This window comes from Oncorhynchus keta, chromosome 37 (genome assembly GCF_023373465.1).
Source record: "Oncorhynchus keta strain PuntledgeMale-10-30-2019 chromosome 37, Oket_V2, whole genome shotgun sequence".
Taxonomy (NCBI): domain Eukaryota; kingdom Metazoa; phylum Chordata; class Actinopteri; order Salmoniformes; family Salmonidae; genus Oncorhynchus; species Oncorhynchus keta.
The window spans coordinates 6,071,141-6,097,939 of NC_068457.1; the positions used below are offsets into that span (position 1 = coordinate 6,071,141).

The window sequence follows — 26,799 nt, forward strand, 5'->3', positions numbered from 1 at the left end:
ACTTGCTGAAGTTAGCAATGCAAATTGAAATAAATTGCACTAATTTGACACAAGAAGTTCTAAATCCAAGATTACAATATATAATCTTCCTCCTCCATCTCCTGTAGTTTGAGGAAACTAATTTGAATTGAATAATATCCTAAAAATTGTCAACTACCACTCTTTCGCTCTCAATCAATATGTCACCAATTCACCAAGCTTCTCAACACATAGAACTCCAATAATGCTCTGCGGCACAACCCCAGTACACCACACTAGGTTAGTTATTTGATCTTAAACCTATAATTGGATGAACAACATGTCAGTTCCTATTTCAAAAGCTTTGCTTTTTTGGAGGATATCCTCCAGAGGTGATCATAATTACCATGTAGGTCTATGGATGTGGGTGAGGCCTACGAGCCTCCTAGGTATTGTATTGAAGTCAATATAGCCAGAGGAGGACGGAAAATAGCTGTCCTCCGGCTACACTATGGTGCTATCCTAAAGTGTGTTGTTGAGACTACTGTTAGACCTTCAACGCAAAACAGTGTGTTTTATTCAGGTATTTGGTGACATGAATATGTTTAGTTTAGTTTTATCTAACAAGAATACATTTTTTAATGTTTCATTATTCTTTGAGTAGGATGGCATTCCTCGTCCTCGTCCACTTTGTGAGAGGTGTTGATGGATGAGTGGAGGATCTTGATAGTAAGTTGAAGCAGACATATGCACTACCAGAGCAAGAATAATGCAGTGAATTTGGTCCAAAAGGGGGAAGTGAACATTAAAAACAAACACATTTCGCAACTCATGACTCCTTTATTATGAATCATCTAAATGAATGACTATTGTAGCTGGAAACTGATGATTTTTAATGGAAAATCTACATAGGCATACAGAGGCCCTTTATCAGCTACCATCACTCCTGTGTTCCAATAGCACATTGTGTTAGCTAATCCAAATTATCATTTTAAAAGGCTAATTGATCATTACAAAACACTTTTGCCATTATGTTAGCACAGCTGAAAACTATTGTGCTGATTTAAAGAAGCAACAAAACTGCCTTCTTTAGACTAGTTGAGTATCTGGAGCATCAGCATTTGTGGGTTCGATTACAGGCTCAAAATGGCCAGAAACAAATAACATTATTCTGAAACTCTTTCAGTTTATTCTTGTTCTGAGAAATGAAGGCTATTCCATGTGAGAAATTGCCAAGAAACTGAAGATCTCATACAACGCTATGTACTACTCCCTTCACAGAACAGGGCAAACTGGCTGTAACCAGAATATAAAGAGGAGTGGGATGCACCGGTGTACAACTGAGCAAGAGGACAAGAACATTAGAGTTTTTAGTTTGAGAAACAGACACCTCACAAGTCCTCATCTGGCAGCTTCAGTAAATAGTACCCGCAAAACACCAGTCTCAACATCAACAGTGAAGAGACGTCTCCGGGAGGCTGGCCTTTTAGGCAGAGTTGCAAAGAAAAAGCCATATCTCAGACTGGCCAATAAAAATAAAATACTAAGATGGGCAAAAGAACATAGACACTGGACAGAGAAAGATTGGAAAAAAAGTGTTATGGACAGACAAGTCTAAGTTTGAGGTTTTCGGATCACAAAGAGGAACATTTGTGAGACGCAGAAAAAATGAAAAGATGCTGAAGGAGTGCTTGATGCCATCTGTCATGTATGGTGGAGGTAATGTGATGGTCTGGGGGTGCTTTGGTGGTGGTCAAGTGGGAAATTTGTACAGGGTGAAAGGAATTTTGAAGAAGGAAGGCTATCACTACATTTTGCAACGCCAAGCCATACCCTGTGGAGGGCGCTTTATTGGAGACAATTTCCTCCTACAACAGGACAATGATCCAAAGCAAAACATCAAACTACGGAAGAAGCATTCGGCTGGTAATCTGTCTATAATGGAGTGGCCAGCACATTCACCGGATCTCAACCCTATTGAGCTGTTGTGGGAGCAGCTTGACCGTATGGTACATAAGTGCCCATGAAGCCAATCCAATTTGTGGGAGGTGCTTCAGGAGCATGGGGTGAAATCTCTTCAGATTACCTCAACAAAGTGAAAACTAGAATGCTGGTCTGCAAGGCTGTAATTTCTGCAAATGGGGGATTCTTTGACGAAAGCAAAGTTTGAAGGTGTTTATATATTTATATATATGTATATAAAATATATATATATACAGTGGGGAGAACAAGTATTTGATACACTGCCAATTTTGCAGGTTTCCCTACTTACAAAGCATGTATAGGGCTGTAACTTTTATGATAGGTACACTTGAACTGTGAGAGACGGAAAACAAAAATCCAGAAAATCACATTGTAGGATTTTTAAGTAATTAATTAGCATTTTATTGCATGACATACGTATTTGATACCAACCAACGAGTAAGAATTCCAGCTCTCACAGACCTGTTAGTTTTTCTTTAAGAATCCCTCCTGTTCTCAACTCATTACCTGTATTAACTGCACCTGTTTGAACTCGTCACCTGTATAAAAGACACCTGTCCACACACTCAATCAAACAGACTCCAACCTCTCCACAATGGCCAAGACCAGAGAGCTGTGTAAGGACATCAGGGTAAAATTGTAGACCTGCACAAGGCTGGGATGGGCTACAGGACAATAGGCAAGCAGCTTGGTGAGAAGGCGATATCTCTTGGCGCAATTATTAGAAAATGGAAGAAGTTAAAGATGACGGTCAATCACCCTCGGTCTGGGGCTCCATGCAAGATCTCACCTCGTGGGGCATCAATGATCATGAGGAAGGTGAGGGATCAGCCCAGAACTACACGTCAGGACCTGGTCAATGACCTGAAGAGAGCTGGGACCACAGTCTCAAAGAAAACCATTAGTAACACACTACACCGTCATGGATTAAAATCCTGCAGCGCACGCAAGGTCCCCCTGCTCAAGCCAGCGCATGTCCAGGCCCATCTGAAGTTTGCCAATGACCATCTGGATGATCCAGAGGTTGAATGGGAGAAGGTCATGTGGTCTGATGAGACAAAAGTAGAGCTTTTTGGTCTAAACTCCACTCGCCGTGTTTGGAGGAAGAAGAAGGATGAGTACAACCCCAAGAACATCATCCCAACCGTGAAGCATGGAGGTGGAAACATCATTCTTTGGGGATGCTTTTCTGCAAAGGGGACAGGACAACTGCACCGTATTGAGGGGAGGATGGATGGAGCCATGTATCGCGAGATCTTGGCCAACAACCTCCTTCCCTCAGTAAGAGCATTGAAGATGGGTCGTGGCTGGTCCTTCCAGCATGACAACGACCCGAAACACAGCCAGGGCAACTAAGGAGTGGTTCCATAAGAAGCATCTCAAGGAGTGGCCTAGCCTGGAGTGGCCTAGCCAGTCTCCAGACCTGAACCCAATAGAAAATCTTTGGAGGGAGCTGAAAGTCCGTATTGCCCAGCGACAGTCCCGAAACCTGAAGGATCTAGATAAGGTCTGTATGGAGGAGTGGGCCAAAATCCCTGCTGCAGTGTGTGCAAACCTGGTCAAGAACTACAGGAAACTACAGGTTTCTGTAACAAATATTAAGTTCTGCTTTTCTGGTGTATCAAATACTTATGTCATGCGATAAAATGAAAATTAATTACTTAAAAATCATACAATGTGATTTTCTGGATTTTTGTTTTAGATTCCGTCTCTCACAGTTGAAGTGTACCTATTATAAAACAATTACAGACCTCTACATGCTTTGTAAGTTGGAAAACCTGCAAAATCAGCAGTGTATCAATTACTTGTTCTCCCCACTGTACATATATATATACATATATATATATATATATATATATATATATATATATATAAACATTTATACTGTAATTTGGATGATATACTGTAGATTTATACTGTAATTTGGACACACCTACTCATTCAAGGGTTTTTCTTTATTTTGACTATTTTCTACATTGTAGAATAATAGTGAAGACATCAAAGCTATGAAATAACACTGAACAAATGTCTTCACTTTTATTTTAAAATGTAGAAAATACTAACAATAAAGAAAAACCCTTGAATAAGTTGGTATGTCCAAACTTTTGACTGGTAGTATGTATATATATATAAAGTATGTAAAAAAGCAACTAAAAAGTATGAAGTTGAATACGGTTTTGTAAGCAGGAAAATTGAAGAGGAAAAACACTTAAAAGTTAAAATATTTATGTTGAAGGGTAGGGGCCTCAGCCCCTAATGGGCACGCTAATGTTAATGGCTTGCAATACATCATGACTACCTGTTATACTCAGATTCCATATGCCCATATACAGAATGATTACAGTAGCTCATGTCTTGATACCATTGTCAGATATTCTTGTAGGGCATGTCAAAATTGGCATTTTCAGCAACAGCATTGTAGTATTTAGGCATCTCCACAGAGACCCCACTATCCACATGGTAAAGGTTGTCCTCTGGTATGTCAGTCAGCACATTGTATGGATTTTCCTCACACAGAGCGATGATCTGATCATACTTCTCTTGTAGAGGAGAGGTGATCTGCGAGGCCAGGTAAGGGTATTGATGAGAATCAATCAGGTGCTGTGGGGGAGAAGAACTGTCAGTCAATCAACCATCCAATGAATGGGTGGGTGAATAGATGGATGGATTGATTAATTAATTAATTGAACACAGACCCACACAGATGTGCACCAAGTACGCAGGGGTGCACACATGCACCCATGCATACACACACACGCGTGCGCACACACACACACACACACACACACACACACACACACACACACACACACACACACACACACACACACACACACACACACACACACACACACACACACACACACACACACACACACACGCGCGTGTGCACACACATACACAGACACAGTACCTGTTTCAAATGCTCAGGCAGCTTAACCTTGGGATGGAGAAATCTTTTCCCTTTGTAGATGACCCAGGGGACTAGGAGTAGTAGTGGAAAAGCCACAGCTACCGTCACCAAACTGACCACCAGGCCCTCAGACAACCTTCGCTCCCCATCTAAAGCACAGACACAGGTGGACACCAGTTAGAACGACCCTCAGAAACTGAACTGATGGCACAGATCATTTAAATTTCTGTTTTGCTGAGGCAGTTTTACGTTCCATTTGCAACAAGGAACACAAATGCTCTTTGGTATCATCAAATGATGAAGGGTGGGGAAAAAATGTGCATGAGGGAGAAGGGAGTGCATGAGGGAGAAGGGAGAAGGGAGAAGGGAGAAGTGGTGGAGGAGGTGGAGAGCTCACCTGTGGTTGTGTTGTTTGTGGTGCTCATCACACACGCAGCCTTGCTGTACTGCCCCGTATTGTTGTGCGGCATTGGTATGTACACCTGGACCTGAACGCAGTATCTGGTGTTGGGCTCCAGTGGCTTCAGCTTAACACGTTGCTGAGTCACCATCTCTCTCTCAGACACCTGTGATAACACATGGAGTGAGTGAGTGAGTGAGTGAGTGAGTGAGTGAGTGAGTGAGTGAGTGAGTGAGTGAGTGAGTGAGTGAGTGAGTGAGTGAGTGAGTTGAGTGAGTGAGGGGGTGGTGTGTGGGTGGGTGAGAGAAATAGTGGGAGTATGTGTGCGTTTGTGTGTGTGTATATACACTCACTGTATAAACATTAGGAATACCTGCTGTTTCCATGACATAGACTGAAAAGGTGAATTTAGGTGAAAGCTATTATCCCATTTCAATCAGTGTAGAAGAAGGGAAGGATTTTAAAGAAGGATTTGTTAGCCTTGAGACAATTGAGGCATGGATTGCATACATTTAATTCGGAAAGTATTCAGACCTCTTCCCTATTTCTAAATCTTATTCTAAAATGTATTTTTTAAAAACATACAGTTGAGGTCGGATGTTTATATACACCTTAGCCAAAAACATTTAAACTAATTTTTTCACAATTCCTGACATTTAATCAAATTAAAAATCCCCTGTTTTAGGTCATTTAGGATCACCACTTCATTTTAAGAATGTGAAATGTCAGAATAATAGTAGAGAGAATTATTTACTTCAGCTTTTATTTCTTTCAAGATTTACACACACTCAATTGGTATTTGGTAGCATTGCCTTTAACTTGTTTAACTTTGGTCAAACGTTCGGGGTAGCAATACATTCGGGGAGTTTTGGCCCTCCTGACAGAGCTGGTGTAACTGAGTCAGGTTTGTAGGACTCCTTGCTCACACACACTTTTTCAGGTCTGCCCACACATTTTCTATTGAATTGAGTTCAGTGCTTTGTGATGACCACTCCAACACCTTGACTTTGTTGTCAAGCCATTTTACCACAACTTTGGAATTATGCTTGGAGTCATTGTCCATTTGGAAGACCCATTTGCATTTTTAACTTCCTGACTGATATCTTGAGATGTTGCTTCAATATATCCACATAATTTTGCTGCCTCATGATGCCATTCATTTTGTGAAGTGTACCGGTCCCTCCTGCAGCAAAACACCCCCACAGCATGATGCTGCCACCCCTGTGCTTCACCGTTGGGATGGTGTTCTTCGGCTTGCAAGCCTCCCCCCTTTTCCTCCAAACATAACGATGGTCATTATGGTCAAACAGTTCTGTTTTTGTTTCATCAGACCAGAGAACATTTCTCCAAAAAGTACGATCTTTGTCCCCATGTGCCGTTGCAAACCGTAGTTTGGCTTTTTTTATGGTGGTTTTGGAGCAGTTGCTTCTTCCTCACTGAGTGGCCTTTCAGGTTCTGTCGATATAGGACTCGTTTGACACTGGATACAGATACTTTTGTACCTTTCCTCCATCATCTTCACAAGGTCCTTTAATGTTGTTCTGGGATTGATTTGCGCTTTTTGCCGCAAAGTACGTTAATCTCTAGGAGACAGACCGTGTTTCCTGAGCGGTACCACGGCTGCATGGTCGCATGGTGTTTAAACGTGCGTACTATTGTGTGTACAGATGAACGTGGTACCTTCAGGCATTTGGAAATTGCTCCCAAGGATGAAGGTGATTATTTTGATTTTCCCATGGTGTTCAGCAAAGAGGCACTGAGTTTGAAGGGAAGCCTTGAAATACATCCACAGGTACACCTCCAGTTGACTCAAATGATGTCAATTAGCCAGAAGCCTCAGAAGCCATTACATAATTTTTGGGAATTTTCCATGCTGTTTAAAGGCACTTTCAATTTAGTCTATGTAAACTTCTGACCCAATGGAATTGTGATACAGTGAATTATAAGTGAAATAATCTGTCTGTAAACAATTGTTGGAAAAAATACTTGTGTCATGCACAAAGTAGATGTCCTAACTGACTTGGCAAAACTATAGTTTGTGAACAAAAGATTTGTGTAGTGGTTGAAACACGCGTTTTAATGACTCCAACCTAAGTCTATGTAAACTTCTGACTTCACTGTACATCCTCATCAATCTTCACACAATACCCCATAATGACAAAGCAAAAACACGTTTTTAGAAATGTTTGCAAATGTATACATTTTTTAAAAACAGAAATAACTTCTTTACATTTACATTTAAGTCATTTAGCAGACGCTCTTATCCAGAGCGACTTTACTTAAGTATTCAGACCCTTTGCTATGAGACTCGAAATTGATCATCATGATTCCATTGGTCATCCTTCAGATGTTTCTACAACTTGATTGGAGTCCACCTGTGGTAAATTCAATTGATTGGGCATGATTTGGAAACCTGTCTATGTAAGGTCCCACTGTTGACAGTGCATGTCAGAGTAAAAAGCAAGCCATGAGGTTGAAGGAATTGGTCTGCAGAGCTCCGAGACAGGAATGCGTCAAGGAAAAGATCTGGGGAACATTATCAAAACATTTCTGCAGCATTGAAGGTCCCGAAGAACAGTGGCCTCCATCATTCTTAAATGGAAGAAGTTTGAAATCACCAAGACTCTTTCTAGAACTGGCCACCTAGCCAAACTGAGCAATCGGGGGAGAAGGGCCATAGTCAGGGAGATAACCTTATGGTCACTCTGACAAAGCTCCAGAGTTCCTCTGTGGAGATCGGAGAACATTCCAGAAAGACAACCTTCTTTGTCAGCACCCTACCAAACAGGTCTTTATGGTAGAGTGACCAGACGGAAGCCACTCCTCAGTAAAAGGCACACGAAAGCCCATTTGGAGTTTGCCAAAAGACACCTAAAGGACTCTCAGACCATAAGAAACAAAATTCTCTGGTGAAACCAAGATTAAACTATTTTGCCTGAATTCTAAACGTCAATTCTGGAAGAAACCTGGCACCATCCCTACAGTGAAGCATGGTGGTGGCAGCATCATGTTTTTCAGTGGCAGGGAATGGGAGACTAGTCAGGATTGAGGGAAAGATGAACAGAGCTGTTATGTTCTGTTGATTACTGATGGCTGGGATGGAGCACCCTTGGTCATGCGCAGTGTTGTTCTATGTTATTCTGGTACTAAATCGTTTGAGTAAATGTGAAGCTCCAGTTCAATTGCTTGTCTTCAGAGTCTTTCTTATTATATAAGTGTTAAGACACTACAAGAGCAAAGAACAGAGATATCCTTGATGAAAACCTTCTCCTGTGAACTCAGGACCTCAGACTGGGGTGATGGTTCAACTTCCAACAGGACAATGACACTAAGCACACAGCCAAAACAACGCAGAAGTGGCTTTTCGACAAGTCTCTGAATGTCTTTGAGTAGCCCAGCCAGAGCCTGGACTTGAACCCGATCGAACATATCTGGAGAGACTTGAAAATAGCTGTGCAGCGACGCTCCCCATCCGACCTGACAGAGTTTGAGAGGATCTGTAGAGAAGAATGGGAGAAACTCCCCAAATACAAGTGTGCCAAGTTTGTAGCGTCATACCCAAGAAGATTTCTGCCAAAGGTGCTTCAACAAAGTACTGAGACAAGGGTCAAAATACTTATGGAAAAGCGATATTTGCATTTTTCATTCCTAAAAAACCTGCTTTGCGTTATCTTTATGGGGTTGTGTGTAGATTGACAAGAAATGTTTTAATTAATTTTAGAATAAGTCTGTAACGTTAACACAATTTGGAAAAAGTCAAGGTGTCTGAATACTTTCCGAATGCACTGTAGCTTCTGAATGAAAGGTGAAAAGGTAAGTTTTAAACCTTGAGACAATTAAGACATGGACTGTGTATGTGTGCGTTCATAGCTTGAACGGGCAAGACATCAGATTTAAGTGCCTTTGAACGGGATATGGTTCTAGGTGCCTGGTACACCGGTTTGAGTGTCAAGAACTGCAACGCCACTGGGTTTTTCATGCTCAACAATGTCCTGTGTGTATCAAGAATGTTGCACCGCCCAAAGGACATCCAACCAACTTGACACAACTGTGGGAAGCATTGGAGTCAACATGAGCCAGCATCCCTGTGGAACACTTTCGACACTTTGTAGAGTCCATGTCCTGACGAATGCAGGCTGTTCTGAGGGCAAAAGGGGGTGTGATAGTTGGAAGGTATTTTGTACACTCAATGTAAATAGTATATGTGTGTGTGTGTGTTTGTGTGTGTGTTTGACTGTCATATGTTTCTCTTACATGCTTCTTGTCAGTCTTCTTCCAGTATCTGATATTGTATTCCACTATGCTGTAGGCTTCTTTCAGTGATGAGATCTTTAGCACCGGATTCTGAATGTTCACCTCCACAGCTCCTATAGCTCCTCCCTTGGTGACCAAGGTTACGTTTGGAGGACCAATTACGGCTGAGGAGACACAATACAGGAAGTTAAAGATAGGATGTCAAGAATGAGAGAGCTACAATGAACAATGTCACCAAAGTGCATGTTGGTACTCACTTCCTTTCTTAAGAGAGAAGTTTGGGGTTTCCGCCCAACTGGAGGTATTTCCCTCTAACTCTATCCTCACTCTGAATTGATAATTTCCATGGCAACTGGGAAGTTTACCGAAGTCACACCTGTGCTCTTTGGTCGCATTACATACGGTGTAGAAGAAGGCAGTTGAAGGCATTCTGAGCATCAGACAATAACAAGAGGTTAACATTTTAATTGCATCTTTTTGTGGCATCGATGTGTAATAACAGTGTCTTTATGTTGCTTTCCTATTAAGTAGAGAGGAGAAAACACACAGCTGATTTGGCAAGGTATTCCACAATAACATAACACTTGTTAATGAATGTCAAAAAAGTAGCTACAAACTCAATAGCTCTGATGCAATTGATTCATTCGACAGGAAATCCTCTTCATTCTCTTAATTTCTCCGTTTTATGTTACCACCTGTTTTATAAAAATCGAAAAAGTTTTTTTTTTTTTTTTTTTTTGCATGTGTGTGCGTCTTGTTCTCTTCCAGAAAAGATGGAACTGTTTTAGTTCCTATACTGTATGTATGGTCATATCAATGCCCTAACATTGTTCACAACTTCCCCTCTCAGTGAAGTTCCTCATGCAGATTTAGAATCTGACATTTTAAACCTTGAATACACTGAGAAAATTCTCAGGCACAAAAGAGTGATCAAATTAATATCCAACATCTGTATAACCACAGACATAATGGTACTGATACACTCACACTATGGCAAAATTTCAACATGTCAATGAAGTGCATGGCCCTATTCCTTGTACGATAGATATGGCGAAAGAGTTTTCTCCTCATCAATTCTTTGTCCACAGCTCAAATTGACCATAAATATCACAGTAGCCACTAGCCAGGGAGCACAAACTATTTAACAATGTTGAATAATTCAAGCACGCCATATTACACTCTTGAATAATGCAACAATCCACAAGCATGTGGAGACAATGAAAGTTAGCAGCTTACCCCTGCTAACTAACAACATGATTCATGATCAAGTAACGTTCAGTAAAGTATTATAACTTTGTTATTCACAGTTGAAGTCGTAAGATTACATACACTTAGGTTGGAGTCATTAAAACTAGTTTTTCAAGCACTCCACAAATTCCCTGTTAACAAACTAAAGTTTTGGCAAGTCGGTTAGGATATCTACTTTGTGCGTGACCAGTATTTTTCCAACAATTGTTTACAGACAGATTATATCACTTATCATTCATCGAATCACAATTCCAGTGAGTCAGAAGTTTACATACACTAAGTTGACTGTGCCTTTAAACAGCTTGGAACGTTTCATAAAATTATGTAATGTCTTTAGAAGCTTCTTGCTCAATTGAAGGTGTACCTGTGGATGTATTTCAAGGCCAACCTCCAAACTCAGTGGCTCTTCGCTTGACATCATGGGAAAATCAAAAAAAGTCAGCCAAGACCTCTGAAAAAAATGATAGACCTCCACAAGTCTGGTTCATCCTTGGGAGCAATTTCAAATGCCTGAAGGTACCACGTTCATCTCAATAGTACGCAAGTATAAACACCATGGGACCATGCAGCCGTCATACCGCTCAGTAAGGAGACGCATTCTGTCTCCTAGAGATGAACGTACTTTGGTGCGAAAAGTGCAAATCTATCACAGAACAACAGCAAAGGACCTTGTGAAGATGCTGGAGGAAACAATTAAATGAGTCCTTTATCGAGATAATCTGAAAGGCCGCTCAGCAAGGAAGAAGCCACTGCTCCAAAACCGCCATAAAAAAGCCAGACTACGGTTTGCAACTGCACATGGGAACAAAGATCTTACTTTTTGTAGAATTGTCTTCTGGTCAGATGAAACAAAAATAGAACTGTTTGGCCATAATGACCATTGTTATGTTTGGAGGTAAAAGGGGCAGGCTTGCAAGCCGAAGAACACCATCCCAACCATGAAGCATGAGGATACCAGCATCATGTTGTGGGGGTGCTTTGCTGCAGGAGGGACTGGTGCACTTCACAAAATAGATGGCATCATGAGTGAGGAAAATTATGTGGATATATTGAGGCAACAGCTCAAGAGATCAGTCAGGAAGTTAAAGCTTGGTTGCAAATGGGTTTTCAAAATGGACAATGACCTCAAGCATACTTCCAAAGTTGTGGCAAAATGGCTTAAGGACAACAAAGTCAAGGCATTGGAGTGGTCATCACAAGCCCTCTTCAAGCTGTCAGAAAATGTGTGGGCAGACCTGAAAAAGCGTGTGTGAGCAAGGAGTCCTACAAACCTGACTTAGTTACACCAGCTCTGTCAGGAGGAATGGGCCAAAATTCACCCAACTTATTGTGGGAAGCTTGGAAGGATACCCAAAATGTTTGACCCAAGTTAAACAATTTAAAGGCAGTGCTACCAAATACTAATTGAGTGTATGTAAACTTCTGACCCAGTGGGAATGTGTTGAAAGAAATAAGAGCTGAAATAAATAATCCTCTCAACTATTATTCTGACATTTAACATTCTTATAATAAAGTGGTGATCCTAACTGACCTAAAACAGGGATTTTTTACATGGGTTAAATGTCAGGAATTGTGAAAAAACAGAGTATAAATGTATTTGGCTAAGGTGTATGTAAACTTCCGACTTCTACTGCATATAGGCTACACAGCTAGGTAATGTTATCTACCTAGCTTAACAAAGTAATTTCTGTATCCTCACGTAAACGTGCTGGCTGTAGCTGAATGCTGAGGTTTCGGTGAACCAAAGCTAGATAGGAGCTCTTAGGCTTACACTATCTACCATATTAAAGTTACACTAGAACAAAACAGGCTTCATTGTATCAATATCATGGAAATCAAAAGCAAATTGCAATTGAAAACATTGATGAATCCCTCAGAGGGTGCAATTGCATCCAGCAATTCTTGACGTTCCTGAATATAGTCATTCCTGCATCTGCAGGAACCCCTCTTTATACTTCTATTGGGACATTTTTAATTTAGGACAGGTAGGAGGCAGGGGCAATCCAGTACAGTAGGTGGCATTAATGCACAATAACGTTGAATTGCAGACGCCGACAAACCCCACAGAACTGCAAAACATTGCTATGCTATTACAATTTTTTTTACTGTAATAGTGTTGGCTCGACGAGACATTTCTGTTTACGCTGCCTTGCTTACAGGGGGGCAACTATCGTGAGTGTCATGCCCTACCTCCAGACGTTATGGTCGAGACAAGTTCGCAAGTATACATTGCAGTATATTGTCATGGAAATTCTAATCAAATAATGAGGAGAGACAAAATCAATCACCAATCAGGATATTACTTCATTCGAAATGTATTAATAACTTTCATGAATTATTGCAATAATGAAGCTTGTCAATGACCCAACCGCAGGTGATTCGTTGAGAGCCCAACGAGCGAATTTGTGCAACATCCTTTTATAGCAAAGTACATTGTCTTGAATGTTCATGACAAACAACAGATGTATGGAATGGGTCACAAGGTTAGTATTCGTATGAAAGATACTAATAATTCACAACAGACAGTATCTGTTGAAAAGACTGTTCTCATTATGTAGAATTCAGGGTCTGGCCCCTAAAACAAAATTCCTCTCACAATTATCCATACTGGAGCCATCTCCACCCTGGTACCTCAGTACAGAAACACCAACTCATGCTATGTAATGCAGTTTGTTAGGTTTATCACTCAAGGCATCGTACATCTCTGGCAGCATTAAGCCCCCAGAGGTCCCTTCTCAGATGAGAATGAGAGTGTTCTTTGAACCCCCTATTCCAACCTTTCTTTAGGTATGGGTCGCGAGCCAAAGTGGGTCGCGGACCTGTTAATGGTGGGTCGCAATGTGTTAGAGTAAATTCATAATTATTTCAAAGTAAATGTTATTTAATTAATTAAGTTCATCTGTTCTCTCCATTCGCGTTTCACCGTATCTTTTTTCTGCAGTTTTCACTCTGTGACACACAATGCAGCGCTGTCGTTCAGCAGCAGATTATGCCCTGTCAGCCACTGACTTGTCATTCCCACTCGCCATCACTCACCGCCATCATCAAATGGACTCATGCTAGCCACAAGTTCTGACTGAGCTCAATTGTCATGAAATACAAATAGAGGGATGAGTTTCTCTCTCTTTCATACAAACTTTGAGGAATAACGAGGAGCGCCCACAATGTGTTTTGTGCGGGGAAGTGCTTAATGTTAGTATTGAGTCTCTCAAAACCAACAAATGAATAAAATGACACGTCCTGACCAAACATACAGCATGATGATAAACCCAGGGAGTTCATTCAGAACAGGGCATCATGCTTCAAGAAGCAGTGCTTTGACAGTGGAAAAGTAAGTCAGCTAGCAAGGCATTGTTGTCATTTTATAACAGGCGATAAGCAGAAATAACGGAGTACTAACTCTAATAGTAGTAGATGTGAGTTTCTCTTTCAAACATTCCCGTGGCCTTGTAAGGTACACAACTAATAGCTAACATTAGCCAAAGGAAAGAAAGCTAGCTAGTTACTGATAGTGCAACCTTTAGTAACAGTACAGATGAATATGAAAAATGATCAAGCCTACTGTACATCTTACTGTAGAAACGATTGTTGAAAACTAGTCTAGGTTGGAACTGTTGCTGTTAAAATACAAGTAATAATTAGTATTCTAAACTGGAATAAACTGATTGAAGTAAGATGCTTTTTGAGGCAAACACAGTTCTGGGTTGCTCATCTACAGCAGGAAGCGGCCTCCTGCCTGACTGAGAAAGCAGTAGAAGTTCTGATCCAGTTTGGCACCACATACTCAACTCTGACATACTTAAAAAACAGATACAGAAACGGTCTCATTGCTGAGTTTGACCTCAGTGTTACACTGTAAAAAACTAAGCCCAGAATAGACATGCTTTTTTGAAAACTTCAACCAGCCACACACCTCTAATTAGGACTGTGTGTGTGTGTGTGAGTTTTCTGATCTACATCTGTGTGATGTGATCAATCAGTTTCTTCTAGTTCAGAATAAAATTATGTACTGTATTTTAAACAGCAACAGTTCCAACCTTGATTTTCTTTCAACAAAAATTTCCACAGTAAGATGTACAGTAGGCCTGATAATTTTTCATCTGCACGGTTAGGGTTGGCATATCAAAAAGCATGTGAGTGCATTCTGTTACTCATCTGTGTGATGTGATCAATCAGTTTATTCCCGTTCAGAATGAAAATGATTTATTGTATTTTAACTGCAACAGTTTCAACCAAGACAGATATCTAAGAGTGTTTTCAATGGGGGAAAATTAACATGAATATGCATTTATATGAACATTTAATTGTTATTTATTTTTGTCTATATTACATTTGTTTTAGGCATAAGTGCAATTAAATGTACCGATATTTACACATAGTTGCATATTTTCCTAAGCTTGTCCCAGGGACACAACATTTCTAATTTGTGTCCCAGGCTGAACAAATTTAAGAATCCCTGCCCTATTCTGTTGCATAAAACAACCATTTGATGCAATTACAGTATTATTACATAATCGTGCAATTTTGCTCTCAAAGTATGTGTAGCTGAGGATATTTTTGCTAAAAATGCTAGTAAGTGTGAACGATGATGTCAAAGACAAAACACTTAAACCAGAAGTATTTGTGTGTCATAAAAATGTATGATATTAACTGGAGCCAGTCTCCTACAGTAGGAAAATAATCCTGCAGCAAAATAAAATGTCAATTATTATGTCCATTAAAATGAATGGAATCTTTGAGCAGTTGATAATTTTTGTAAGGGAAAATCAAATTAAGATCCTACATCTGTATATGTGTGTATTTTGTTCTTCGGTTTGGTCTGGTAAAAAGATCTCGTCCAGTATAGTCCAGGAATGGATGTACCAGTCTAAATGCCTCTGAGACACTGCAGGAGGAAAATTGCATCCAGAATGAGCAATACTTTTTATTGTGTGTGTGCGTGTGCGTGTGCGTGTGTCTCACCTGTATTCAGCTGTGTAGGTAAGGTTTTTCAGTGAAGTAAAGGGAGCGTCCCACTTAACTATGGCATCCATGTTGTAAGAGACCACCTCAACGTGTTGTGGTTGAGGCAGAAGTGACTCCGCTAAAGAATGAAAAGAAACAAACACTCAGTCGATTACCAGAATTAGACTGAGACAGAAAGACACTCTTCAGATGCAAGAGACCAGTGAGATGAAATAACACTCAAATACTAGTCAGACCTGGGTCAAATACTGTCAAGTACTTTGTCTGGTTGATTTAGCTTGCCACAAAGGAATCAAAAGTTACAAAGGAGTCAAAAGGAATCCAAAAGTTAAACAGTGACACTGCAGCAGTGATATTACTGTATCTAGGCTACAGTAAGTTAAGGCCTGAAAACACAAACCTGAAATGAATCGAAATCCCAGAGTGATAAGAAGATAAAATGCCATCACATTGTTCTGTGGTGTGTTCCAATTCTAACAACAGCTTTAAGTAACACTGGATAAGAGTGCCTGCTAAATGTGCACAATGTCAAAATGTAAGGGGAAGAAACTGATAACTGCTCTTTTTATGGGCGGGCATAGTGAAGAAAGAAGAACAATCGTATTTCCTCATTGGCACTGAGACAGTTGCCCAAATGATGTATTATCATTGTGGAGGCCACTGATTTTGACATATCATTATTATATTAGGTATCAGTGGGCTTCCAAACAATTAATTATCATCCGAAAGTACATACGTTTCTCACATGCTCCACAGTGTAACGGATGCGAAACTGCTAGCGTAGTTAGCGGTGGTACGCGCTAAACAGCGTTTCAATCGGTGACGTCACTTGCTCTGAGACCTTGAAGTAGTAGTTCCCCTTGGTCTACAAGGGCCGCGGCTTTTGTGGAGCGATGGGTAACGATGCTTCGTGGGTGACTGTTGTTGATGTGTGCAGAGGGTCCCTGGTTCGCGCCCGGGTATGGGCGAGGGGACGGTGGAAAGTTATACTGTTACAACCGCAAACTGTCATAAACAAATCTCACAAAAAATCAGACACTGCAAAATCCTGGTTAATATCCAATCAAAGCCACGATGACACTACTACCAACGGTTCGCCACATTTGGCTTAAAAGGCCAAACGTAACATAATATCTAGCAATTCATTTCCAGCAATATTGCACCTGCCTGCGTGTTGCGCACGTCGGTCTATCATGATGTGTAACCAGTTAGCGATGCTCATGATTACCGTCTTGTGGGTAGACAGAAAGGTTTTCCTCGATACCTTCTCAAATAAATGTTCACTTCAAAGTAGGCCTATGATGATATAATTATTATTTGTGTCAATTTGTTGCCATCACATGTGCAGTTGCAGTAGCAGCACAGAAACACTGCTAGTCAAACACATTCCTCTCTCGCTAGGTGTGCACTTGAAATATTTATTTGTATTTTTTTATTCTCGCTTTTTCCAGTCTTCAGAGTTATTATTCACCCTTTTATGACCAGGTATATTGACAGAAAACACATTTCTTGTACAGTAAGGATCCGGGGAAGAGAAGAGAAGAAGATCTATAGGGGGTAGGTGCTAAGGAGTAAGGGGGTCGTTTCTAGTTGTATTAGTCGTATGTACGGGATACGCATGGTATACACCGTCCAAGGTTTCTTCTTGACAATGCAACAGCAATAAAAAATGATTAAAGATAAGAATATGAACATAAAGTAAATGGCTTATCAAAATAAAATACAAATGTTAGTACAAGTATAATACAGGATGGCACAATTTATGATTTAGTATTTACATGTGTATTGGGGAACAGGGCGATGGAGGGGCGGTGTATAAACTGTGTAGCATGAATGTATATGTGTGTGTCTGTGTACGTGTGTCTATGTCTGTGTGGGTGTGTGCATGAGTGAGTGCATGTACATGTATGCTAAGGTGCGGAGAATAAGAGCAAGTGGTCAGTCCAGTTGGTATCAGACCTCATGCTCTGATACCATTTACCAGACGGTAAGAGAGGGTGTGTGGGGGTCCTTGATGATGATGCGTGCCTTCCTCAGGCACCGTTTCAAGTAGATTTCCTAGGTGGGTGGAAGCACTGTCCCAGTGATGTATGGGACAGGGACTAGTGACTAGGGACTAGGGGTGGGGGTTGGGATTGGACAGGTTTGTCAAAGAGAGTACTGCAATTTACAAATTACGTTTAAAAAAATGGCATAGAATAAAATGCGAAAAACTATTGAGTGAGTGTTGTCTGATTGATAATGGTACATTGGAACAGGAAATGCCGAGTGATGTATCACAATGTAAGATCTTTGCAATATATTTGTGAGCGTAGCGACTGCTGAAATGACATGGCTGTCAATATTATTCAAACACACAGCATGCTACCGTCCCCATATTGTGTGTGTGTGTGTGTGTGTGTACGTGGATGTGTGGGTGAGTGTATGGTCTTGAGAGAAAATGTGATCAGAGAAGAGAGAGAAAGACATAAAATAACTCTGTTGCTGTAACTGTAAAACGAAGGTGTGTGTGTGTGTGTGTGTGTGTGTGTGTGTGTGTGTGTGTGTGTGTGTGTGTGTGTGTGTGTGTGTGTGTGTGTGTGTGTGTGTGTGTGTGTGTGTGTGTGTGTGTGTGTGTGTGTGTGTGTGTGTGTGTGTGTGTGTGTGTGTGTGTGTGTGTGTGTGTGTGCGCGCGTGTGTGGACGAGTGAGCCAGTGGACAAAAAAATCAAATGTGGGACGCGTAAACAGCAAAGCCACTACACAACACAACACTAAACAATACATTAAATGCACTATAACGGTGACAACGGGGCAGCAATTAGCCTAGTGGTTAGAGCGTTGGTAGTAAGAGTAACAGTAACAAAAAGTTGCTGGATCGGATCTCTGAACTGACAAGGTAAAAATACGTTGTTCTGCCCCTGAACAAGTCAGTTAACCCTCTGTTCCCCAGTAGGCCATCATTGTAAATAAGAATTTGTTCTTAACTGACTTGCCTGGTTAACATTTTTTTTAAATTAAACTAACTCTGACTAACTCTGACCCCAAACAGATTTTGAAAGTATGACGTTGACATTATCAGTTCAATCAAAGCTACTGCAATTTTACATAATTGTATTTGTGTCTAATGACCTTGAGCCTTCATGGATGGGCACTTCTAATGTGACTCTATGGCAGCACCAAAGGGGCTTGAAATTTCTAGCTCTACCCTTAGACTTGGCAGTGACGTATAGTGTCCCCATGAGTGGCAAAACCATGAGTCAATCACGGCTCAGGGTTCTGCTGGCTTGACCCACCACCACAGAAAGCACTCAGCCTAGCTGCTGAAACACCTGCACTTTGGAACTGTCTTACTCAATAAAACAAAAAAGAGACCATGTTTGTACGTGGCTTTATTATCTCAATTGATATATATATATATATATATTTTTTTTTACATGTTTTTCACACTGATATGTGACACATATTCATGCCAAAATAGCATGAAAAACCGGAAAGGCCCCCCAAAAAAACATTTGCTAAAAATGTGGGGCTCAAAACCGCCCTGAATGACGGATCGCCATTGGAGTGAACTCATTTGTCACTTCAGCATCTGCCACCCGTAGATAGTGCAAACCTTGTACCTGTGTACAGATGCTCCGAGAGCCTCCATTTTGCAGTTATTCAGTAAATCCCCCAGAGGGCAGCACAGCCCTACATTTAATCACAGACAACTACAATACAGAAAAAAAATCTGTCACATCTCCCTTTGGATGATGTGTCCTTAACATCGACAGATCTCATTACCGAGTCGTGACACAGGATTGTGACATTGATGTGCTTGAGTGGGAATGGAGAAGTTCATCTGATTACGTAATCTCACTCTCACTCTATCGGCATCTGGTCTGACACTCCCAAAGCTGTGTCTACAATAAGCTTGACCCCAGGCAGCCAGAGGAGATTACATTTCCTCAACTACTCAGACACAGACCCAGCTAAAGTAAGCCTCGATCCCCTCATCCCTCCCTCGGGAATTAAACAACCAGGCAACTGAGGCCAGAGGAGGCACCTTTTCTCTCAGTGGATGAAAAGATCAGACATTTGAACCCCCACTCCAATTCACCTGTTGCTGGCTTCTCTTCTTCTCCCTTTCTCCCCTCTCTCTATATCGCTCTTTCTCTCTCGCACGCACGCACGCACATGCACACACATACACACACACATGCAGTACATTTTCTGCAGTTCTACACATTTTGTCATGGTGTGAGTAATCCATTTTTTTAAAGGAATTTTATAACAAATTTCTTGCAATTCTACTCATTTTCCCATGGGGCAGAGAGAGATTTTTGCAGTATTAATTAAAGCACCTTTTCATAAATTCTACACATTTTACCATGACTTATGCCATGATATTGATATCTGACTGAGAGTGATGAGAAAAATCAATGGAGGCCCCCTGAAGGTCAGGAACTCTGGGCATGTGCCTGGTGTGCCCGGTCGGTATTCGGCCATGATTACTACAAGTTTAGATAGATAGCTGGCTAAACTAACTTACCAATTTAAAATTGTTAGCTAAAATTGACTTACAAAACAAGTGAGAAATTGCTGATGCACAAACTAATTTTGAACTTACACCTTTTGTATTCTATTGTTCTAAATATCAACAGTAAGTTGAGACCCCAACTGAGTGAGACAGAAATAATGAGACAATCCATGCGATGTTGGGAGAAAGAAAGAAAGATACAGGGATTGAAAAATAGATCGAAAACAGAGCAAGGGATGGTGAAAGACAGAAGGAGAAGAGAGAGTGAGAGATGGATAGCGCGAGGGAGGGAGGGTAGGAGCATGTATCTGTGCTAAGCAAAAACGGGGCTAAAGAGCTGACCGGCGGATAGAGAGGTGCACGCTGCGATGCCGGCGGGGTGTGTAATGATATCCTCGGTCTGTCCTTCGCTTCCTTCGTCTCTGCCCTCGCTCTGCCAATCACTATCCGATGAGGGGGGCCGGGGATTGGACTGGATGCAGTGCAGGAGTCTGCAGCCACTCCAAAAGAGCCCTATAGAGTCAGATAAGGGGTGGAGGGTTAGTGGGAGGAGGGCTGGAGGGTTGGAGGGAGAGAGCATGGTTCCATGGCCATGAACAGGATTCCAAAACAGCCTGATGGGAGTGTTGGCACAGGACGAATGTGGGTGTCTGGGTGGCAGCCCATTTGGGACACAGATGTAGTGACCTACCTCTTTTGGAAAGGTAACCTGACCTCTGTCCCCGCCTTCTACCTCGGGGTGGTAAGAGGGCTTGGGAGGGGGAGAGGATGAGAAAAGACGACCCTATCAGAGGATAATGGCCTAAAGTCAGAGTGGTACATACTGAAACGCCCCCGTGCAATTCCCCTTCCCCTTGAGGAACTCTCATGGCTACATAGGCTATAAGAGCTAGGAGCTTCTGTTAAATTAATATATAAATTGAACTGTTAAAGTGTGGGTTTTATGTGGGGGGTCTCTAGGCCAGATTTTTAGTTTCCAATGGTCAGACCTTATTGGCCTTTTCCGGTAAATGTTCCACTCTAGCAGTGTATCGTCGAACTTGACTTTGTGATCTCAAAAATGGCCTGTCCATAACTGGGTGTCTCAGTCTCCTAGGCAACTCGCTCAATTTAGATAGTAATAACATGATATTTGATTGGGGAATTCAAGCAAAGAGCCACTCCATGGAAACGTGCAATAGGTTTCCCCTTTTCCCCTCCTTCTGCTTCCACCTTTCTATCTGCTTACTCCTCTTACTCCTCTGCTACCTCTTCCTCTCCCTCATCCTATACATGTTCCTCTCCTCTTCATCTCTCCCTCCTCTTCACTCTCCTCTTCCTCTCTCCCTCCACTCTCCACTTGCTCCACTCCTCCCTCCTCTCTCCACATATCTATCTTTCCAATCATCTCTAACTCCTCTTCCTCCATGCCTTTTGCTGCTGAGCCCGGACTCTCTACATCACTTCCCTATTTTGTCACTGACCTAGAGGAACAGAGTAACAGAGGGAGAGGAGAGGAGCAACAAATAGTATAAAATTGTGGTCAGGAACATAATCTCTCGCTCTCCCTATCTCTCTCTTCCTTCCTCCACCATACACATCCTCTCTTCCTAATAACGGGTTTCCATAATACACTGTATGATAGTGGGGTTTTTTCTCTCTCTCTCTCTCTCTCTGAGACATTTCAAATGTCATATTTAGTGTAAATAGTTAAAGTACAAAAGGGAAAATAAATAAACATAAATATGGGTTGTATTTACAATGGTTTTTGTTCTTCACTAGTTGCCCTTTTCTTGTGGCAACAGGTCACAAAGCATGCTGCTGTGATGGCACACTGTGATTGTAGTGGCGATTACCTATGAAATGCCACTGGCACAGGAGAGAGATAACACGTCCACAAAAATCAGCTTTCCAAATGCTTCTCTTTTTGGGTGAATGTTACACAAATAAAATATAAATAGCTCCAAACACACATTCCTATAGAAAAGGTACAGAGAAATGCATTCTATGACCTGTATCTGTGATATGGTAAGAATGTTATGTGCTCTCCTCTCACCTGTGCTAACCCTTCCTGGTCACCTGTGCTATCTACATACAAACGTGACCAATGACCCATGACACCAACATATAGTGCCCTCTAGTGTACAAAACAAGTAAAAATAACCCTTGACAGACAACATACGTACAGTCGTGGCCAAAAGGTTTGAGAATGACACAAATATACATTTTCACAAAGTCTGCTGCCTCAGTTTGTATGATGACGATTTTCATATACTCCAGAATGTTATGAAGAGTGATCCGATTTATTGCAATTAATTTTAGACCCTCTTTGCCATCCAAATGAGCTGAATCCCCCAAAAAAACTGCATTTCAGCCCTGCCACAAAAGGACCAGCTAACATCATGTCAGTGATTCTCTCATTAACACAGGTGTGAGTGTTGAGGAGGACAAGGCTGGAGATCCCTCTGTCATGCTGATTGAGTTTGAATAACAGACTGGAAGCTTCAACAGGAGGGTGGTGCTTGGAATCATTGTTATTCCTCTGTCAACCATGGTTACCTGCAAGGAAACACGTGCCATCATCAATACTTTGCACAAAAAGGGCTTCACAGGCAAGGATATTGCTGCCAGTAAGATTGCCCCTAAATCAACCATTTATCGGATCATCAAGAACTTTGAGAGCAGTTCAAATGTTGTGAAGAAGGCTTCAGGGTGCCCAAGAAAGTCCAGCAAGCGCCAGGACTGTCTCCTAAAGTTGATTCAGCTGCGGGATCGGGGCACCACTTGCTCAGGAATGGCAGCAGACAGGTGTGAGTGCATCTGCATGCACAGTGAGGCGAAGACTTTTGGAGGATGGCCTGGTGTCAAGAAGGGCAGCAAAGAAGCCACTTCTCTCCAGGAAAAACATCAGGGACAGACTGATATGCTGCAAAAGGTACAGGGATTGGACTGCTGAGGACTGGGGTAAAGTCATTTTCTCTGATGAATTCCCTTTCAATTGTTTGGGGCATCCGGAAAAAAACTTGTCCAGAGAAGACAAGGTGAGCGTTTACCATCAGTCCTGTGAAATGCTAACAGTAAAGCATCCTGAAACCATTCATGTGTGGGGTTGCTTCTCAGCCAATGGAGTGCGCTCACTCACAATTTTTCCTAAGAACAAAGCCATGAATGAAGAATTTTACCAACACATCCTCCGAGAGCAACTCCTCCCAACCATCCAGGAACAGTTTGTTTGTAACGGCTCTCTTCTATCTCCTCCTCTGACGAAGAGGTAGAACAAGGATCAGACCAAAATGCAGCGTGATGATGATTCATGATATTTTAATGAGGGAAAAACTATACATACAGAAACTACAAAAGTAACGAAAGGAAATAACGAAAACCGAAACAGCCCTATCTGGTGCAAACACAAAGACAGGAACAATCACCCACAAAATAAACAGTGAAACTCAGGCTACCTAAATATGGTTCCCAATCAGAGACAACGAGAATCACCTGACTGATTGAGAACCGCCTCAGGCAGCCAAGCCTAGTCGAGACACCCCTACTCAGCCGCAATCCCAATACCTACTAAACCCCAATACAAAAACACACCACAACATAAACTGACTGAGGGGAAGCTCGGGACTGAAGGGAATCTCGGGACTGAGGGGAAGGCCGGGACTGAGGGGAAGCCCGGGACTGAGGGGAAGCCTGGGACTGAGAGGAAGCCCAGTACTGAGAGGAAGCCCAGTACTGAGAGGAAGCTCAGGCAGGTAGTTGGCTCCGGCAGATCCTGGCTGGCTGGCGGATCTGGAAGAGTCTGGTTGACTGGCAGATCTGGAAGAATCTGGTTGACTGGCAGATCTGGAAGAATCTGGTTGACTGGCAGATCTGGAAGAATCTGGTTGACTGGCAGATCTGGAAGATCATGGCTGACTGGCGGATCTAGCTGCTCTGGCTGCTCCATGCAGACTGGCAGCTCTGGCTGCTCCATGTAGACTGGCAGCTCTGGTTGCTCCATGCAGACTGGCAGCTTTGGCTGCTCCATGCAGACTGGCAGCTCTATGCAGACTGGCAGCTCTGGCTGCTCCATGCAGACTGGCAGCTCTGGCTGCTCCATGCAGACTGGCAGCTCTGGCTGCTCCATGCAGGCTGGCAGCCCTGGCTGTGCTAAACAGGCAGGAGACTCCAGCAGCGCAGGAGAGGAGGAAAGCTCTGGCAGCGCTAAACAGGCGGGAGACTCCGGCAGCGCAGGAGAGGAGGAAAGTGCTGGCTGTGCTTAAAAGGTGGGAGGTTCCGACAGCACTAGAGAGAAGGAAGGCTCTGGCTGTGCTGAACAGGCGAGGTGCACTGAAGGCCTAGTGCGTGGTGCTGGAACTGGTGGTACTGGATTGAGGACACGCACAGGAAGCCTGGTGCGGGGAGCTGCCACCGGAGGACTGGTGTGTGGAGGTGGCTCTGGATAGACCGGACCGTGCAGGCGCACTGGAGCTCTTGAGCACCAAGCCTGCCCAACCTTACCTGGCTCGATGCCCACTCTAGCCCGGCCAATACGAAGAGCTGGTATGTACCGCACCGGGCTATGCACCCGCACTGGAGACACCGTGCGCTCCATAGCATAACACGGTGCCTGCCCGGTCTCTCTAGCCCCCCGGTAAGCACAGGGAGTTTGCGCAGGTCTCCTACCTGGCATAGCCATACTCCCTGTGAGCCCCCACCAATACATTTTTGGGGCTGACTCTCAGGCTTCCATCCGCGTCGTTGTGCTTCCTCTTCATACCAGCGCCTCTCCACTTTCGCCGCCTCCAGTTCTTCTTTGGGGCGTCGATATTCACCAGGCTGTGCCCAGGGTCCTTTTCCGTCCAATATCTCTTCCCAAGTCCAGAAGTTCTTTGATCGCTGCTCCTCACGATTAACAGGGGGAGTTGGCTCAGGTCTGTCTCCTGACTCTGCCACACTCTCCCTGAGCCCCCCCCCCAATACATTTTTGGGGCTGACTTTCTGGCTTCCTTGCCAACCGTGTTCCCTCGTAACGTTGGCTCCTCTCTCCGGCTGCCTCTGCTCTCCTAAGTGCCTCCACCTGTTCCCATGGGAGGCGATCTCTTCCAGCCAGTATCTCCTCCCAAGTGTAACAACCCTTGCCATCCAACACGTCCTCCCATGTCCGTTCCTCTTTTTGCTGCTCCTGCTGTCGCTGCCTGTTACCACGCTGCTTGGTCCGTGTGGGGTGTGTGATTCTGTAACGGCTCTCTTCTATCTCCTCCTCTGACGAAGAGGTAGAACAAGGATCGGACCAAAATGCAGCATGATGATGATTCATACAGAAACTACAAAAATAACGAAAGGAAATAACGAAAACCGAAACAGCCCTATCTGGTGCAAACACAAAGACAGGAACAATCACCCACAAAATACACCGTGAAACCCAGGCTACCTAAATATGGTTCCCAATCAGAGACAACGAGAATCACCTGACTCTGATTGAGAACCGCCTCAGGCAGCCAAGCCTACTATAGACACCCCTACTCAGCCGCAATCCCAATACCTACTAAACCCCAATACAAAAACACACCACAACATAAACCCATGTCACACCCTGGCCTGACCAAATAAATAACGAAAACACAAAATACTAAGACCAAGGCGTGACATTGGTGACAAACAACGCCTTTTCCAGCATGATGGAGCACCTTGCAAAAGTGATAAATAAGTGGCTCGGGGAAGAAGGAAACACCCCAGACCTTCATCCCATTGAGAACTTGTGGTCAATCCTCCAGGGCGGATTGCAGAGGTCTTGAAAAAAAAGGGTCAACAGTGCAAATTGACTCTTTGCATCAACTTCATGTAATTGTCAATAAAAGCCTTTGACACTTGTAATTATATGCTTGTAATTATACTTCAGTATTCCATAGTAATCTGACAAAAATATCTAAAGATGTCACGTTCTGACCTTAGTTCTTTTGTTATGTCTTTGTTTTAGGTTGGTCAGGGTGTGCGTTGGGGTGGGTTGTCTATGTTCGTTTTTCTATGTTGTGTTTTGTGCTTGGCCTGGTATGGTTCTCAATCAGAGGCAGGTGTCGTTAGTTGTCTCTGAATGAGAATTATACTTAGCCTTTTCCCACCTGTGTGGTGTGGGTGATTGTTTCCTGTTTCGTTGTTTGTGTCACCATTCAGGACTGTTTCGGTTTTCGTTTTCATTCACTTCAGACGAAGAGGAGAAAATCCATTACAAAAGACACTAAAGCAGGAAACTTTGTGGAAATTAATATTTGTGTCATTCTCAAAACTTTTGCCATCGACTTTAGATATTTATTTGATTTTACCTTTATTTAACTAGGCAAGTCATTATTTACAATGCCGAAGTACCAAAAGGCAAAATGCCTCCTACGGGGGCCTGGGATTAAAATGAATAAATAAATACAATATAAATATAGGACAAAACACACATCACAACGAGAAAGACAACACAACACCACATCAAGAGAGACCTAAAACAACCACATAGCAAATCAGTATTTTCACGCAGTATTTTCACATCCGGATGAAAAGTGTGCCCAAGTAAACTGCCTGCTACTCAGGCCCAAAACCTAGGATATGCAAATTATTAGTATATTTG

The 26,799-nt window shown here is 42.5% G+C and overlaps 1 protein-coding gene across 1 annotated transcript; it reads right to left on the reverse strand.

Moving 5' to 3' along the window:
• Window positions 1-3,821: 3,821 nt before the first annotated feature.
• Window positions 3,822-16,250, reverse strand: LOC118370114 (interleukin-10 receptor subunit beta-like). The gene is made up of 7 exons (XM_035754921.2): window positions 16,123-16,250; window positions 15,720-15,840; window positions 9,767-9,939; window positions 9,510-9,673; window positions 5,253-5,421; window positions 4,856-5,004; window positions 3,822-4,542 (listed from the first exon to the last, which is right to left on the reverse strand). The coding sequence occupies exons 1-7, from the start codon at window positions 16,166-16,168 to the stop codon at window positions 4,309-4,311; spliced, it is 1,056 nt and encodes a 351-aa protein (XP_035610814.1). The 5' UTR covers window positions 16,169-16,250; the 3' UTR covers window positions 3,822-4,308.
• Between the last annotated feature and the right edge of the window lie 10,549 nt (window positions 16,251-26,799).